Source organism: Bubalus kerabau, chromosome 4 (genome assembly GCF_029407905.1).
Source record: "Bubalus kerabau isolate K-KA32 ecotype Philippines breed swamp buffalo chromosome 4, PCC_UOA_SB_1v2, whole genome shotgun sequence".
NCBI classification, from domain to species: Eukaryota; Metazoa; Chordata; class Mammalia; order Artiodactyla; family Bovidae; genus Bubalus; species Bubalus kerabau.
In genome coordinates this window covers 148,464,586-148,481,642 of record NC_073627.1, presented here as the reverse complement: position 1 = coordinate 148,481,642, position 17,057 = coordinate 148,464,586, and the positions used below count along the sequence as shown (strand labels likewise).

Below are 17,057 nucleotides of genomic sequence, written 5' to 3'. Positions count from 1 at the left end.
GGGGCGGGGCACGAGGCGGGGGGACACCCAGCGGCTGGGGAACTGAGACTGGACGAGGATCCCGGACGTCATAGAGGGTCGGAGAGGGCGGGGCCGCAGTCGGGGGGGGGGCGGGGTCCGGGGCGCGGAGGTGTTCCCGGGGGCGGAGGGCGGTGACCCGCGCCTATAGGCTACCCGCCCCTCCCCCCCCCCCGCCTGGAACCTGGCCCGCTCCGGAGCCGCCGCGCTGACACTCTGTGCTGCGGCCGCTTCCCACCGCGTCCCGCCGTCCGCACCTGTCGCCCAGCGAGCCGCAACCGGGCCCCAGCATGACGGACCAGGCAGCCTTCGACACCAATATCGTCACCGTGACCCGCTTCGTCATGGAAGAGGGCAGGAAGGCCCGTGGCACGGGCGAGATGACCCAACTGCTCAACTCGCTTTGCACCGCGGTCAAAGCCATCTCCACGGCCGTGCGCAAGGCGGGCATCGCGCACCTGTGAGTCAGGCTTCTGTACCCCCCAGTCCCCACCCTGGCGGAGTCCTCTCTCTCTCTGGCTGGGGATCTACCAGGCAGCATGCTGTCTGGTGCTCTGCCCCGCCTGTCAGTCTGTCTCTCTGATAGCTGAGATACCTACACACTGTCTCCGGTAGCTCCTCTGCAGAAGCTCAAACCACACTCAAGCCCTAGTTCCCCCCTCCCTTAAGCTTGTGGGTGCCCACCTGGGGGGCTTGTCTCACAGTCCATACCTGCCTCCACCCTGCAACCGGCGCCCCTGGGCTGAGCAGCCTTGGCACCTCTCTCGGCCTCCTCCTGGTGAAACTGACTGGCCCCATGGGCACCTGGCCTGCCCACCACACCCACCCTAGCCTCAAATGGGAAAGTGCTGGTCCCCGTGCCTCCCTTTCCGTTTTTCTCTCCTTTTGCTTTCATTCCCTTTGAAATTGGGGTCCCAAGTCAGGTTTCTAATTGAGTATCTCCTTGACCCTGAACAAGTCTTGTTAAGAAGCAGCAGGTGCGCCAGGCTGGGAGGAAGCCTGCAGTATTCAGCGCCTTCAGGGCTTCAGTGCTGGTGGACACCGGGCTGCAGAAGGTCTGGGGTGGGGACTGAGATGCGGGATTTCTAAGTTCTGTGGTGGTAGGGCTGCTGGTCTGCAGATCACATTGTGCGTAGTGAAGGAATGAACAGACACAGGGATTCAAAGGGTACCTTCTTGCGAGGCTTTTATGTTACTAAGACAAATACCCTTTGCTTTATTCTGGTGTGCACAAGTATTTTATGTTTAGACTGGTCCTCACTTTAGCTGAAGGATACTTGGGTTTTAGATTGCTCATACTCCTTCCTAGTATTTCTCATACTTAGGAGCACTTCATAAGCATTGTACACAGTGCTCATTGCAGCTGAAAAAGCCCAGCCCCTGAAACCTGGATTCCTTATCTTGTCAGTTCTTCACCTTTGGTTTTACAGTATGGCTTGGTAGAGCTAACTTAAAAAAATTTTTTTTTAAATCTTATATTGGAGTATAGTTGGTTAACAATGTTCTGCTAGTTTCAGTTATACAATAAAGTGATTCAGTTATACATATACATGTATCTTTTTCAAAACTTTTTCCATTTAGGTTATTACAGAGTATTGGCAGAGTCCCCTGTGCTATACAGTAGGTCCTTATTGGTTATCTATTTTAAATATAACAGTGTGTACATGTCAATCCCAAACTCCCAATCTATCCGAGCTGACTCTTAAGGAAAGAGTTTATCATCATTTATTTGCAGATGTCAAGCAAAGTTGGGCCCTGATGGGAGAGGGATTGGGAAATATGTTAGAAGGTGGTGACTCCATTACTATTCCACCTATGGACCTTCTTAATACATGTCTGAGGAGACATTCAATTAAATTCTTACTTTAAACGTAATGTACAATAAGTAAAAGTGTCCTCACAGCTTTACCTGACTTTGAAAACCAGGGGGCTTATTTAAAAAGTGAAGGTAAGTAAAAGTAACTCAGTCATGTCCGATTCTTTGTGACCCCCTGCACTGTAGCCCACCAGGCTCCTCTATCCATAGGATTTCCTACTGTTTTAAAAAAGAGTGCTTGTCATTTTTGTATTATTTAAAAATGTGTCAGCACCTCTCACAACCCCAAAGAGACTCAGAAACTCAAGATCTGCTTTGAGGTGCATCCTTCCCACCTTAGGGCTTCCCTGGTGGCTCAGATGGTATAACGTCTGCCTGCAATGAGGGAGACCCAGATTCGATCCCTGGGTCAGGAAGATCCTCTGGAGAAGGAAATGGCCACCCACTCCAGTACTCTTGCCTGAAAAATTCCATGGATGGAGGAGCCTGGCAGGCTACAGTCCATGGGGTTGCAAAGAGTCAGACCCGACTGAATGACTTCACTTCTTTTTTTCGCACCTTATAAAGTAACCTCAGATAGTGGGACCATAGGTAGTGGGATATTAGTAGAACCTGGACAAAGGGTGCCAATTTTGGCTGTATGAATTGTGCATATTTTTAAAACTAGACACCTATAAGCACTAGGTTAAAAAATAGTTTTTGCTATAATTATAAATTCCTTTATATGTTGTGTGTATGTGTGTGTGTGTGTGTGTGTGTGTGTGTGTGTGTTAGTCATTCAGTTGTGTCCAAGTCTTTGCAACTCCATGGACTCTACTGTCCATGGAATTCTCAAGGTAAGAATGCTGTGCCTTCTTCCAAGGGATCTTCCTGACCCAGTTATTGAACTTGGGTCTCTTGCATTGCAGGCAGATCCTTTCCATCTGAGTCACCAGGGAAACCCTTTATATGTTACTCAACAAAAATTCAAACCACTCAGAAGAACACAAAGGGAAAAGTGAGACCCACCTTTATCCATTCCCTGGGGTATCCACTGTTCATAATTTACTGGGTCTCTTTTTACTAGATACTTCTCTATATTCATATAAATTTATACATGGATAAGCACTTCCATGTGACTATTTGTAAACAGCAAACAAAATGGAATCACACTTGACATGCCTTTCTGCAGTTTGCTTTCATTATTCAACTCTATCTAATGAGCATCCTCCAATGTCAGGACATGTAAATTCACCTCCTCCTTTTTAACTGCTGCATAGTGTTCACTAGGGCTTCCCAGGTGGCACTAGTGATCAAGATCTTGCCTGTCAATGCAGGATACATTAGAGAACCAGGTTCGAACCCTGGGTCAGGAAGATTCCCTGGAGGAGGGCATGGCAACCCACTTCAGTATTTTTGCCTAAAGGATCCATGGACAGAGGAGCCCAGCAGGCTGTAGTTCATAAGTTTGAAAAGAGTTGGACACAACTGAAGTGACTTAGCACACACAGTGTTCCACTGTACAGCCATATCATGAGCTATTTGACATTTCCCATATGTTTGGGCATGTCACTGGTCTTTAACTATTTCAAAGAGCATTGTACCCATGAAATGGGCATTTCACATGGTCATGTGGATGGCTGATAGAGAAAGAGTAGAACCTGAACATTCTGTATGCCTGTGGGAAAGTAAGTTTGACTGTCTCTGTATCATATGTAGTTGGGAAGGGGGCAATAAGACAAGATCTCAACTTGGGCTCCAAATTATGCTTATTATCGGCTTTGATATTCTGGATGAAAAGGCTAGCATACCTGCAAATGACTTGTTAGTGCTGCTGACTTGCCCTAGTAGGGCATCTAGCCAGAGGGACAAGATGATTGCAGACTTGCAGGAACCTTGTGGGACCAGTTTATGGACATCAGCCCTGACTCCTCATCAGGCAGATCAGGAGTTTAAACATAGAGCCTGGAGCTCTCTCTCTCTCTCTCTTAAATTTTAGAAGTTACTGAGAGATGAGAAAGATACAGAGCTTACGCTTTAGGGAAAATATTACATGTATAGAGTTAGAATACAATAGACAATCTTTTCAAAAGAGATTTATTTGGCCACATAAGCTGAGTTTTAGAGGCTGGAGAAAGGTAGGAAGATGATTCCAGGCTTAGCTGCAGCACTCAGAATCTTGGTTCCTACCTGCAGGGGTCTTCCTTTCAGAGGGATCTAGGTCCCTGACCAGGATCAAACCTGGGCCCTTTGCATTGGGAGCATGGAGTCTTAACCCCTGAACCAACAGGAAAGTCCCAGCAATAGAGATTCTGAAAGATACTTTTGTATAGTTGGCAAAAATATGTGGATGTGAAAGATGGTGGCCCATCAAGATGGTCATTTGTAGTGGGCAGGCATAGCTGGTCATAAGGCCTGATGGCTGGGCTGCCGTGTGAGGAGAGGTACAAGCTAGGAAGATGTTTCTGGAAAAGATGCTTATTTGGTTTGACTGAAACCTGGAACCTTTCATGTAATGTAGTGATGGAGCATTTGTGGATGTTAAATTGTGGGCGCATTGGGGGAACATTATGTGGCAAGGGTGAATACTTTATTTTTGAGGGGGTGACCAAAGGGGAGAGGTACAGGTTTTGAGTGGCACGATTGGAGATTCATCTGGGGCAGCTATGACTGGAAGTACAGAGTTAGAAGAGGGAAAGTGGAAGATGTGGAAACCCAGCAGGATTCAGAACTGCAGGATTAGAGGAGATGGGGGGACATGGGAGAAGTCTGGGTGGGGGCTGGGGGAGAAGGACAGTGAGGGAGGTTCTCAAAGAGCAGATCCTAGCAACTGAGATCAGGGCTGTGATGTTAAAAAACAAAACAGCGAAAATAAAACCACAATTCCAAAGGAGGGGCTGAGTTTTAGAGGCTAGAGAAGGCTGGGAAGATGATTCCAACGTTACAGAGATGCTGAACATGAGGTGTGAGAGGGGCATCCTATTGGAGATGTTGTCCAGCCTTCAGTTAGTGGCGACAGTCTGGAATTTGGGTATGAAGAAGTGACTTAAGATTAGGCCTCTGGGTTTTGACACATGCATCCGAGATAGGCAGAGAAGAAAACCAGGACCTGATTTAGCAGAACAGAAACATAGGGGGGCTTTCAGTTCAGTTCAGTTCAGTTCAGTCGCTCAGTCATGTCCGACTCTTTGCGATCCCATGAACTGCAGCACACCAGGCCTCCCTGTCCATCACCAACTCCTGGAGTTTACCCAAACCCATGTCCATCAAGTCGATGATGCCATCCAACCATCTCATCCTCTGTCATCCCCTTCTCCTCCTGCCCCCAGTCTTTCCCAGCATGAGGGTCTTTTCACATGAGTCAGCTCTTCGCATCAGGTGGCCAAAGTATTGGAGTTTCAGCTTCAGCATCATTCCTTCCAATGAACACTCAGGGCTGATCTCCTTTAGGATGGACTGGTTGGATCTCCTTGCAGTCCAAGGGACTCTGAAGAATCTTCTCCAACATCACAGTTCAAAAGCATCAATTCTTTGGTGCTCAGCTTTCTTTATAGTCCAACTCTCACATCCATAGATGACTACTGGAAAAACCATAGTCTTGACTAGATGGACCTTTTTTGAAAAAGTAATGTCTCTGCTTTTTAATATGCTATCTAGGTTGGTCATAACTTTCCTTCCAAGGACTAAGCGTCTTTTAATTTCATGGCTACAATCACTATCTGCAGTGATTTTGGAGCCCAGAAAAATAAAGTCTGACACTGTTTCCACCATTTCCCCATCTATCTACCATAAAATGATGGGACCGGATGCCATGATCTTAGTTTTCTGAATGTTGAGCTTTAAACCAACTTTTTCATTCTCCTCTTTCACTTTCATCAAGAGGCTCTTTAGTTCTTCTGCACTTTCAGCCATAAGGGTGGTATCATCTGCATATCTGAGGTTATTGATATTTCTCCCGGCAATCTTGATTCCAGCTTGTGCTTCCTCCAGCCCAGCATTTCTAATGATGTACTCTGCATATAAGTTAAATAAGCAGGGTGACAATATACAGCCTGATGTACTCCTCTTCCTATTTGGAACCAGTCTGTTGTTCCGTCCAGTTCTAACTGTTGCTTCCTGACCTGCATATAGGTTTCTCAAGAGGCAGATCAGGTGGTCTGGTATTCCCATCTCTTTCAGAATTTTCCACAGTTAATTGTGATCCATACAGTCAAAGGCTTTGGCATAGTCAATAAAGCAGAAATAGATATTTTTCTGGAACTCTCTTGCTTCTTCCAGGATCCAGTGGATGTTGGCAATTTGATCTCTGGTTCTTCTGCCTTTTCTAAAACCAGCTTGAACATCTGGAAGTTCATGGTTCACGTATTGCTGAAGCCTGGCTTGGAGAATTTTGAGCATTACTTTACTAGCATGTGAGATGAGTGCAATTGTGCGGTAGTTTGAGCATTCTTTGGCATTGCCTTTCTTTGGGATTGGAATGAAAATGGACCTTTTCCAGTCCTGTGGCCACTGCTGAGTTTTCCAAATTTGCTGGCATGTTGAGTGCAGCACTTTCACAGCATCATCTTTCAGGATTTGAAATAGCTCAACTGGAATTCCATCACCTCCACCAGCTTTGTTCGTAGTGATGCTTCCTAAGGCCCACTTGACTTCACATTCCAGAATGTCTGGCTCTAGGTGAGTGATAACACCATCGTGATTGGGTCACGAAGATCTTTTTTGTACAGTTCTTCTGTGTATTCTTGCCACCTCTTTTTAATATCTTCTGCTTCTGTTGGGTCCCTACCATTTCTGTCCTTTATCGAGCCCATCTTTCCATGAAATGTTCCCTTGGTATCTCTCATTTTCTTGAAGAGATGTCTAGTTTTTCCCATTCTATTGTTTTCCTCTATTTCTTTGCATTGATCACTGATGAAGGCTTTCTTATCTCTCCTTGCTATTCTTTGGAACTCTGCATTCAGATGCTTATATCTTTCCTTTTCTCCTTTGCTTTTCGCTTCCCGTCTTTTCACAGCTATTTGTAAGGACTCCTCAGACAGCCATTTTGCTTTTTTGCATTTCTTTTTCTTGGGGATGGTCTTGATTCCTGTTTCCTGAACAATGTCACAAACCTCCATCCGTAGTTCATCAGGCACTCTATCTATCAGATCTAGTCCCTTAAATCTATTTCTCACTCCCACTGTATAGTCCTAAGGGATTTGATTTAGTTCATACCTGAATGGTCTCGCAAAGAGCTGGACACAACTGAGCGACTGAACTGACCTGTACTGAACTGAATGGTCTAGTGGTTTTCTCCACTTTCTTCAATTTCAGTCTGAATTTGGCAATAAGGAGTTCATGATCCGAGCCACAGTCAGCTCCCTGTCTTGTTTTTGCTGACTGTATAGAGCTTCTCCATCTTTGGCTGCAAAGAATATAATCAATCTGATTTTGGTGTCAACCATCTGGCTTTAAGAGCATAGTTTGGAGAGAGATGGAGCTGGGCTCAGATTGGTGGCTCTGCTGTTTAATTTCTGTGAGGATTTGATACCATCCTATGAGCACACTTTGGGCTGGCATGAATGTAAGCCGACATTGGGGTTTGCAGCCTTTGAAGCTGCTCTGGTTGGCATCTCTTGTTCAAAGTACAGTTGTCCCTAGATGTCCATGAGGATTGGTTCCATGACACCCCACACCTACCAAAATCCACGGATGCTCAAGTCCCTTAGATAAAATGTCTGAGTACATCTGCCCTGAGTAATCTTGGGTTCAATTAACCACAGGTGGAAATTCGTGGATGCAAACCCCAGGATACCCAGGGTGGACTGTATTTCTGATCTGACCTTTGGACGTTCTGGGTTGGATGAATGGTTGGTCATTTACTTCAGAATCAATCAACAAGTCTGCTTTAGCAATAAGGATTAAATAACAATCTGCCTCCCTTTTTCTTGTGAAGATGAGCTCTTCCTCCTTGGCTCTGGTGCATGCTAATTCAAGAACTTTACATGGTCATGCTGACCTCAGAAGGAAAAGATCTAGTTAGTTAGCAAATCAAGGAAGTCATCGAAAGTTTTCTAAGTGTGGCCCTGACTCCAGTCCTTGTATCTAGAGAGGTGCTTCAGGAATGTTAAAGGAGACTTTCCCAGACTATCAGTAATCATAGACTTTATGGCTGTAAAACAGCTCTAGAAACTGTATGCAAATTTGAAAAAAAGAAAAACATGCTAATATTTAGTCCAAATTCCTAAGGATTTAAAAACTCTGGTCAAATGAACCTATCCTTCTAAAGAGTTTCCCACCATGTGAATTAAAGTGACTTATAGCTGTTTCACAGTTTCAGTGAAGTTTATATAATAAGTATAAAGGAAGAGAGATTACTTGCTGCGTGGTGTAGCGAGAGAGAGAGAGAGAGAGAGAGAGAGAGAGAGAGAAAGAGATTACAGACAGCAGCTTCTTAAGTTGATTTTTCTTCCCAAACTCCAGAGAGTTTTTTCTTCCCAAGCTCGGAGAACTTTTGTGTCTCCAGGGATTTAAAATTGAACAGTCACAGAGACATAAACCTTGACAGAATGCTGTGCCACCCTGAACAACTTGGGCTGCAGGGCCACCTAATATGAATAAAATTGAGGTGACATGTCATAAGCGTCTGAAATGAAATAATACTCCCGGTTAGTCAAATGTGAACTTTGAGCACTTTCTTTTGCTTAGCTGTCTGTGACACTGTTCAGCATTGGCTGTCTTCCCAGAAGCTGCCTGAAAAACTGGTTCAGAAGTAGTTCCCCTCCCCCTTATCAGCCAACCGGTACTTAGTGGGTTCCTGTGGATCAGGCACACAGCACCACACGTGGGGCTCCATTAAGAATGGTGATGGCTGCCATTGGCCTCTATGAACCAGGTACATCAGGTGGATTAGTCCTTGTCCTTACAAAGCCTAGAAATGAACCATCAGGGAGCTGAGACAACTTGATGGAAATCATGTAATCAGCAAGAGAAAAAGGCAGAATTTGAGCCCAGGTCCCTCTGGTGCTTCTCAGCAGGGTTGTATTCCTGCTGAGGGGTGTTGGGGGTGGGATTCTGTTTCCTGCCGACTTCCTTGGTGCCAGTCTCTGTTCTAAGTCCTTTACTCATGTCAACCCATTTACACTCCTTCTCTACATACTGTGCCATAGATACACTAAATTCTGATTTTACCAAAGATCAGAGATGCTAAGAGATTGACACAGAATTGTTCAGCATGTGGCAGAGCTGGGATTTGAACCCTCATGGTCTAGGGTCCCAGCTCATGGAGGAAAGCCCATGATGCTGTTGCCTTTCCCTGCTGCTGCTGCCTGTGGCCATCAGGTTATATAGTGAAGGCTCTATCCTTTGGGACCTTTGATGGAATGATGACTGATCAAAATGCAGAAGAGTATTGCTTTTAAGGAGCTTCCCAGGTGGCTCAGTGGTAAAGAATCTACCTGCCAAGCAGGAGACCTGGGTTTGATCCCTAGATAGGGAAGATCTCCCTGGAGAAGGAAATGGCAACCCACTCCAGTATTCTTGCCTGGAGAATCCCCATGGACAGAGGAGCCTGGTGGGCTATAGTCCATGGGGTCACAAAGACATGACTTAGCAACTAAACAGCAGCAGCATTGTTTTAAAGGATTTTCTCAAAACTTTTGAAGAAAATAAACTCTATTCTTCAGCTAATGACTTCTCCGAGCTTGGGAAGAAAAAACTCTCTGGAGTTTGGGAAGAAAAATCAACTTGAGAAGACTCTGCACTTCCTAATGCAAGGGGTTTGGGTTTCATCCCTGTTGGGGAACTAAGATCCCACATGCCAGGGAGGTGTGGCCAAAAAGTAAAAAAAGAAAAAAAAAAAGTTGCAGAATCCTTTCCTGCTTCCGACTTTTCATTGATCCATAGAATATGTACTGTCCAGGTCTTGCTTCCCTTCTGGGGAACCCTCGTGAGATGTCTTGGGGGAAGCCTGACTGAGCATTTGCTTAGTCCTGGCTCGTCATTCCTGGGCAGGATGAAGCAGGGCCGTGTGAGATAAAGCTAACTTCACACGCTAAGGTGCATCATGCAGAAACCAAGGTGATGGGGGTATTGACTCAGATATCGTCACTACTGAGATAGCAGGAATTCTTCATTCATTAGCATTCTTCATACTGAAGCCTGTTTCTACCTTAGAGTCACTTTCCTGATCCTTCTTGAAGACCTTCCTAACACAAGGTCCCAGTAAGGGAAACCTTCTCACAAGATATCCTAGAAAGTGCCTGAATCTTGACTTTAAGGGGCCCAGAATAATCTCTTTTCTTTTTTTTTTATGCTTCACAGGCAACTGGAGGAAAGATGGGGAAGGATCTTTCTGGTTAGAACAGTGGAAGGAGCCTCCACAGGGCTAAAGAGGAGGATGGAGGGGTGACCACCTGTCCAGGCAGGGAGGCAGGGCCATCACAGAGGTCTGCATGGTTTGGCCATGAAGATGGCCATTTGGGTTCTGGTATGGGGAGTGTCCCCCACAGTGTTCATCCTGCAGCTGACTCCCCATGAGAGGTGGTGTGACCCCAGGGCAGGAGCCACCTTATAACCCTAGAACAGCAGTATGGAACCCGGCTGGTGGTCCCGGCTGGATGAGCCAGCTGCCCTGAGGCTGACTATAGCCTCTTGTAGCCCACAGCATAGGAAAGACTTTGAGGTTTAAAAAAAGTTACTTGTATAAATGTGCACAGAGCAACCCTTCCCATTTGGAAATATGTGAAAAACAAAGTCCTTGTTCCTTTGGATAAACTACTAACCCAGGGCTGTTCTTTGGAATCATTACTGGCTGGGTTATTTGGACTCTCTTAGGGCTTTGTCATAGCTTCATTTTTGTTTGGAAAACATCCAAAGTATCCTTCAGCTGGAACTGCTCCCTTGCAGTGAGATCTTCCTTGACCATCTTGACCCTTTCCCAGCCGTCCCCCAGCACCTGGTTTCCTTTTATTAAAATGAGAGCACCTGTCACTTTCTGACATTATCTTATTCATTCAAAGTACGTATTGATTTCTTGTTTTCCACACTCGCTAAGCTCCATGAGGGTTAGATGCTGAATGGCATCTTGTTTAGCACTGTAACCCCAGGACTCAGTACAGCGGGGACAAAAAATATTTGCAGAGTAAATAATCACTCACACAGGCCTCTGGGAAGATTTTGAGTGAGAGGGCTGAGGCCTGACTGCTCTTCACCCAACTCACTGAGCCAGGTGCCTGAGCAGGTGGAATGTGGAAAGTAGGTATTGCCCACGCTTGCCTCGGTGGCTCATCCACCTGTCCCAGCCCCCCAGGCCTCCCTGGAGCTGTCCCCATAGGCCAGTCCCTCTGGGGACTGTGCCAGAGGCGGCTTCCACACTCCAGGGTGTGGAGTGACCTTGAAGTCTACTGATTCCTATACTCATTTCTTCAGGCTTGAGTTTCTATTCTCTTCAGTGGATACTTGTTAGCAAGTATTGCTTGAGGGCCTACTATGTGATGGAAGCTGGGACACAGTGGGGGAAAACATACCCCTCTATCCTCATCCTCATGGAATTAAAAGTTAAACAATCATAGCAATACGATGATGGGTGAAGCAAGGTGGATCTTGAGAATCCTCCCATAGTGCTGCAGATTCTTAATGAGGGCTCCTTTTAGTGGGCAAACAGGGGATTTAACATTGAGAGTCAAGAGCTGTGCTAAACCCTTTGTGTATATGCGATGTGTGTAATCCTCCAGCATCCCCATGAGGTATCATTGCCCTCCATGTTCATGAGTGAAAAGGAGAGCTCAGAGAAAGCAAAGGATTTGTAGAGCTGAGAGCCGAGCCAGGTCTCTGTCAGGAAGCCCATATTCTTTTCCATCAATGTTGTTTGCCCTTTTGAATTAGTGATGATTTTAATGGTGGAAATGTCAGGCTAGGAAGGAGAGCCAATTGATGGCAGTAGGGCTGTTGAGGGAGATGGAGGCCAGTGAGTGGTTGGGTCCAGCCAGGCCCTAGTTCAACCCAGAATCTGGCTGCCTTCCTTCTTCATCAACATCAGCCTCTTAATTGAAGTGAGAAAGAGATTGTGTGGAAGGAGAAGCAAAACCTCAGCTGCAAGTCTGATAGATCCCTTGGTCTTTCATTCATGAAATAGGAGTGACATAATGAAAAGAAAAGGGTTTGGAGGAGGGCTGGAGGGATGAGATGATGTTTCCAGGTGGGCGGGAGAATGATGCTGAAAGAGATCACACTGGAGAATGGGCTCGGTGATAACTGGGGTTACTTCCTGGAGAGAGTCAGGCCAGATGAGCCATTTGGGTGCTGGCTCAGTTTTGACCAGCCAGAGTCTTCCAAGTTATGTGTAGAGAAAATGCATCTTTGAGAGTTGAAGCAGTGAATACCATGACAGTCAGTCCCCAGATAAGTGCTCCCAGCCATCTCAGCCAAGGTGCTCCGTAACACCCACTCTCAGCTGTTTGGCATTATCTTCAATGCTCTTACTCTTTCCCTCTCCACATCCAGCCTCTTCTCATGTTCTGTGCATCCTTCCTCAAAAACATTTCCCCTCCTTTCAGTGTTCCTATTCAACCCCAGGCTATGACAACCCTTTTCTTCCCTCATTCTAACAAACTAGGCTCTACTTTGGACCAACTATTTGGTTTCTGGGAATTCCACAATTGCTGATTTGCAGGTACCTTGCACATAAAGTAAGGACTCCGGACTTCCCACTCCCTCCAGCCCCTAGGACTCCTGCTGGAGGTTGTGAGGTAACACCAGGAGAGGCCTGGCCTGGAAGTCAAAGTGAGCTTCTCACGTCTGCTCTCCTGCTCCAGTTTAGAGAAGGTATCTTAGAGTGAGCTTCCTCTATAAAAGGAGGTGGTGGGATCTGTCAATATTTATTTTCTTTTAGGATCTTGTCAGCTATAAAACCATAGATCCCTTGGCTTAGTTCCCATCTCAGGCTCCCTCCCACACAGAAGATTTCTTTGCTTGCTTTGTCTCTCACCTAACTCACTGTATGTGAGAGACATTAACTCATTAACTCATGCATTCAGGGGTAAAAATTCGTTATTGGTGGTGGTGAAAAAAACAGTCATTTTAGGTATGAAACATATGGACATATAGTGCATAAACTGACACACTTTATCTGGAATATTAAATTTTCATGGGGGAGTGTGTTAGAGGAAAAAAATAAGCCTCCTTAGGGCCATAATGAGGAAAAGGCTGAGAAACACGAGTTTAGCCACAAAGCTGTGCTGGTTATCATGCTAGGCATTGGACAGGTGAGTGACAATATTGCCTTCCTTCCAGAAGCCACTCCAGAGAGACAGCCATCCTTCTCATTCTGTTTCTCCCAAACCATGTGTCTCCTTTCATTTCTTCTAAATCTTACCAAATGCTCTCTTTTAGTGACTTTATAGATGCACTAACATTCTGGTATTCACGGCTTATATTTTTGTGGCTTTTTTTTCCCCCTCTAGCTATGGAATTGCTGGCACTACCAATGTGACGGGAGATCAAGTGAAGAAGCTGGATGTCCTCTCCAATGACCTGGTTGTTAATGTGTTAAAGTCATCTTTTGCTACCTGTGTTCTTGTATCAGAAGAAGATAAACATGCCATAATAGTAGAACCTGAAAAAAGGGTGGGTCTGCTCCTACGCTACTGAGGGTTTTAATGTAATCATTTTTCTTTCTGGCTTCATCAATGACTCCACTTGTTCAACCAAGCTGGATTCTTAAGACTCACCCTAGATCCCTCCTGAACCACCAGTCATCATTTCACAGATTCCTCCTCACTGCCATATCTCAGACTGTCCTCTCCTGTCCACACTTTCACCACAGTCTATTCTGTTATCATCTCTCCTATGTGCTCATTCATGGGAGAGACTCAAATATATTCATATTTATCTCCACTTCTTTTAATTGTCATGTTCAAAGCTCTACAAAGTCTGTCTTCTGTTAACTACATCATTTGCTTCACCTCCATTCACTTAGTTTCCAATCTTCACAACCAACCTTCCTGCCAATCTAAACTGCTAGCAGTTCCTATCAGTGATTCATGCATTAGAATCCATTGGAATCTTATTAATCTTGTTACCAAACGTAGGTTGCTCAAGAATCAAATACTGAGAGAAAAAAAGGGAAAGTGAAAGTTGCTCTGTTGTGTCTGACTCTCGCAACCCCATGGACTGTATAGTTCTCTGGGCCAGAGAACTAGACCTGAATTCTCTAGGTCAGAATATGGGAGTGGGTAGGCTTTCCCTTCTCCAGGAGATCTTCCCAACCCAGGGATGGAACCCAGGTCTCCTGCATTTCAGGCAGATTCTTTCCCAGCTGAGCCACAAGGGAAGCCCACTGAGAGACAAGTGTTGGGTAAAAGGAAAGATAGCGTTATTGAGGAAACCAGTCATGTTGGGGAGAAGGTGGACTCATATCCCAAAGAACAAACTCCCTGCTGCTGATCTAGGGGCAAGAGTTTTTAGAGGGGAGTTTCAGGGAGTTATAGGCAGAGGGAAGGAGCTGTATGCAGAACAGCACAGTCGGCCCTGATAGTCATCTTGAAATTGGTCATGTAGTGGTCTGATCAGTGTCATCTTGATTGTTTTAAATACGGCTAATCTTCAACTCCAGGGTCAGTTTGTTCCCATCTCCTTGAAGCTAGTTCTTAAAAATAATTGTGTAAGCTTAATGGTTAGCCTGGTTTTCATGTAGTTAACTTCTTCTACCTGGTGGGGGATTCAGTATCTGCAAAACAGCTCAAGGGATATGGCTCAGAAGAAAGAAATGAAGGTTCTTGACTTTGCTTAATGACTAAACTATTATTTGGTCTTCCTTGATTGTTTTCCTTGATTGAATTTATTCTTTGGCCAAAGTGTTTTTCTACAGACAAAAGGCAGGCAGAGGACATAGGGGTGGGGGAGAGGATCTTTCCTAAGAAAGCCCTATAGGTCCTGCTCCACTCCAATCTGATTGCTTCCTGAGGGCAGAGAACAATTTCTATTCTCTATATCCCAGCATCTGGCACAATATCTGGTGCATTGTAGGGGATCAACAGTAGATTATTGTTGAAAAAGTGAATGAAAGGGTATATCCAGGTTTTATTGAACAACAATCATATAATACTAATAATACCTTTTGAGTAGAAAAATGCAGTTTTAGGGCTTACTATCTTTTCCTGTTTGAGATGAATTGAGGACATGAAGGAGTATGATGAGAAAAAAGCAACAGGAGGTCAATTTAAAGACACTGCCTGATATCCAATCTAAGCTTTATAAGAGGAATGGAGAGTCACATCCAATTTGATTGCTTTGTGTCATTCCTAAAATACTACTGAAGTTCGTATTGTTCTCTGCTGTGTTTCTAAAGGTACTTGTCAGTTTTGGGCATGTTAATTTTAGGATTGAGTTTGCTGTTTAATACTCTCTGTCAGCCCAACTTCTCTGATTACAATGCACTGCAGTGATAAGCATACTCCTGTTTTCCTGATGACAGTTTCTCCTGCATTGGCCAGGAGGATTTGTTAGGAGCAAGAAGCCAGGGAATCAGAGAAGTGCCTTAATTTGATGCAAAAATTTTAAAACCACGTATTAAAGTGGCTAACTTGGAGAAGGAAAATTTCCAGTGGTATGCTAGTAAACTGTCTATTAGAAAAAAAAATCTTTAATTTGTAGCACTTGTCACTTGAAACTGTGAAATGGTGTCCCATAATTGATTTTAAGTTATCAACATGACATCACTGAAAATAGAGTTGGGAAGAGAGGTGCACAATTGGCTCTTGAGAACCAATACCAATCAGCTACAGAGTACCACTGAAAATCCTGTCCATAGACTGAATCTTTGGTAGTTCCACTATAGTTGAGGGTTATTTCCTTTGGGAATTATAATAGGAATATGGGTGAGAACTCTGTGCATTGTAACCCCAAGTGTCAACTGTAGGAACGACATGAAAATTTTCTTATAGACCTTAATGTTGACTTTATTTCACCTAAATTATTACATTTGTGGCTCAAGCAGTAAAGAATCTGCTGCAGTGTGGGAGACATGGTTTTGATCCCTGGGTTGGGAAGATCCCCTGGAGAAAGGAATGGGTACCCACTCCAGTGTTCTTGCTTGGAGAATTCCATGGATTAATAGAGGAGCCTGGCAAGCTACAGTCCATGGGGTCACAGAGTCAGACACGACTGAGCAACTAACATTTCCCTTATGAATAAAGAGAATAAAGTGACTAATCTTGTTTCTCTTCTTCCTTGACTGCCAGGAAACTCAAACCATAATGATGATTCATTCAAATCAATGATATAATAAATTATTATTTAATGTTTTTATTTCTCACCTTTATCTATGCCTCCTATTCTGTGTTTCTCTTCCTAATGATCTTTTTATATATATTTGTTATTGTTTTCACTCTGTGTCCCATCTCATACCTTCCCTGACAGAGTATAAATAAACACATTTCTTGAATTTTCACTTAGATTTCTTCTTTTAACCTCTTAGTGTATATTCTCTGTTTTGTTACAATGTATTCATTTTAAAAGCAAAGTTGTATTAATATTTTCTTTCTTTTTTGTTCAGGGTAAATATGTGGTCTGTTTTGATCCCCTTGATGGATCATCCAACATCGACTGCCTTGTGTCCATTGGAACCATCTTTGGCATCTACAAAAAGGTAAAATGTAATGGGTCAAGCAGCTGGTTTGGGATCAAAAGTAGAGTTAAGGTTGAACATCCAGTCCTGTTTCACTGTTGATGGCACAGCCAGACTGTACATCATGAAACCCCATGAGGCTTGAAGTAGGGGGATAGCCTATCCTTCTTCAGTGGGTCTTTCCAACCCAGGAATCGAACCGAGGTCTCCTGCATTGCAGGCAGATTATTTACCAGCTAAGTAACCAGGGAAGCCCCAAAGTGAAAGTGTTAGTCACTCAGTTGTGTCCAACTCTTTGTGACCCCATGGACTGTAGCCTGCCAGACTCCTCTGTCCATGGAATTCTCTGGGCAAGAATACTGAAATAAGTAGCCATTCCCTTCTCCAGGGGATCTTCCCAACCCAGGGATCAAACACAGTTCTACCATATCACAGACAGATTCTCTACGACCTGAGCCACCAGAAAAAACAAAACAAAACACAAAACCCGTATTTCTCAAGTTATGACTTTTTCCAGCATTAACTGCATGGTGAAAATCTATTAAGTTGTTAAAAGAAAATGTAGTAAGAGGTAGGTGGGAAGAGACGGTGCATAGCTGTAGCACTGATAACCATGTGAATTGAGAATTGTGAGAGTGT

General features: G+C 44.5%; 1 protein-coding gene across 1 annotated transcript in view; it reads left to right on the top strand.

Moving 5' to 3' along the window:
* The first annotated feature begins 210 nt into the window (after nt 1–210).
* FBP1 (fructose-bisphosphatase 1) overlaps nt 211–17,057 on the top strand; it is a 30,892-nt gene continuing 14,045 nt past the window's right edge. Inside the window, exons 1-3 of the mRNA XM_055580302.1 lie at nt 211–478; nt 13,255–13,417; nt 16,347–16,439. Of these exons, the coding sequence (XP_055436277.1) occupies nt 309–478; nt 13,255–13,417; nt 16,347–16,439 (426 nt within the window). The 5' untranslated portion in view covers nt 211–308. The remainder of the gene's footprint in view (nt 479–13,254; nt 13,418–16,346; nt 16,440–17,057) is intronic.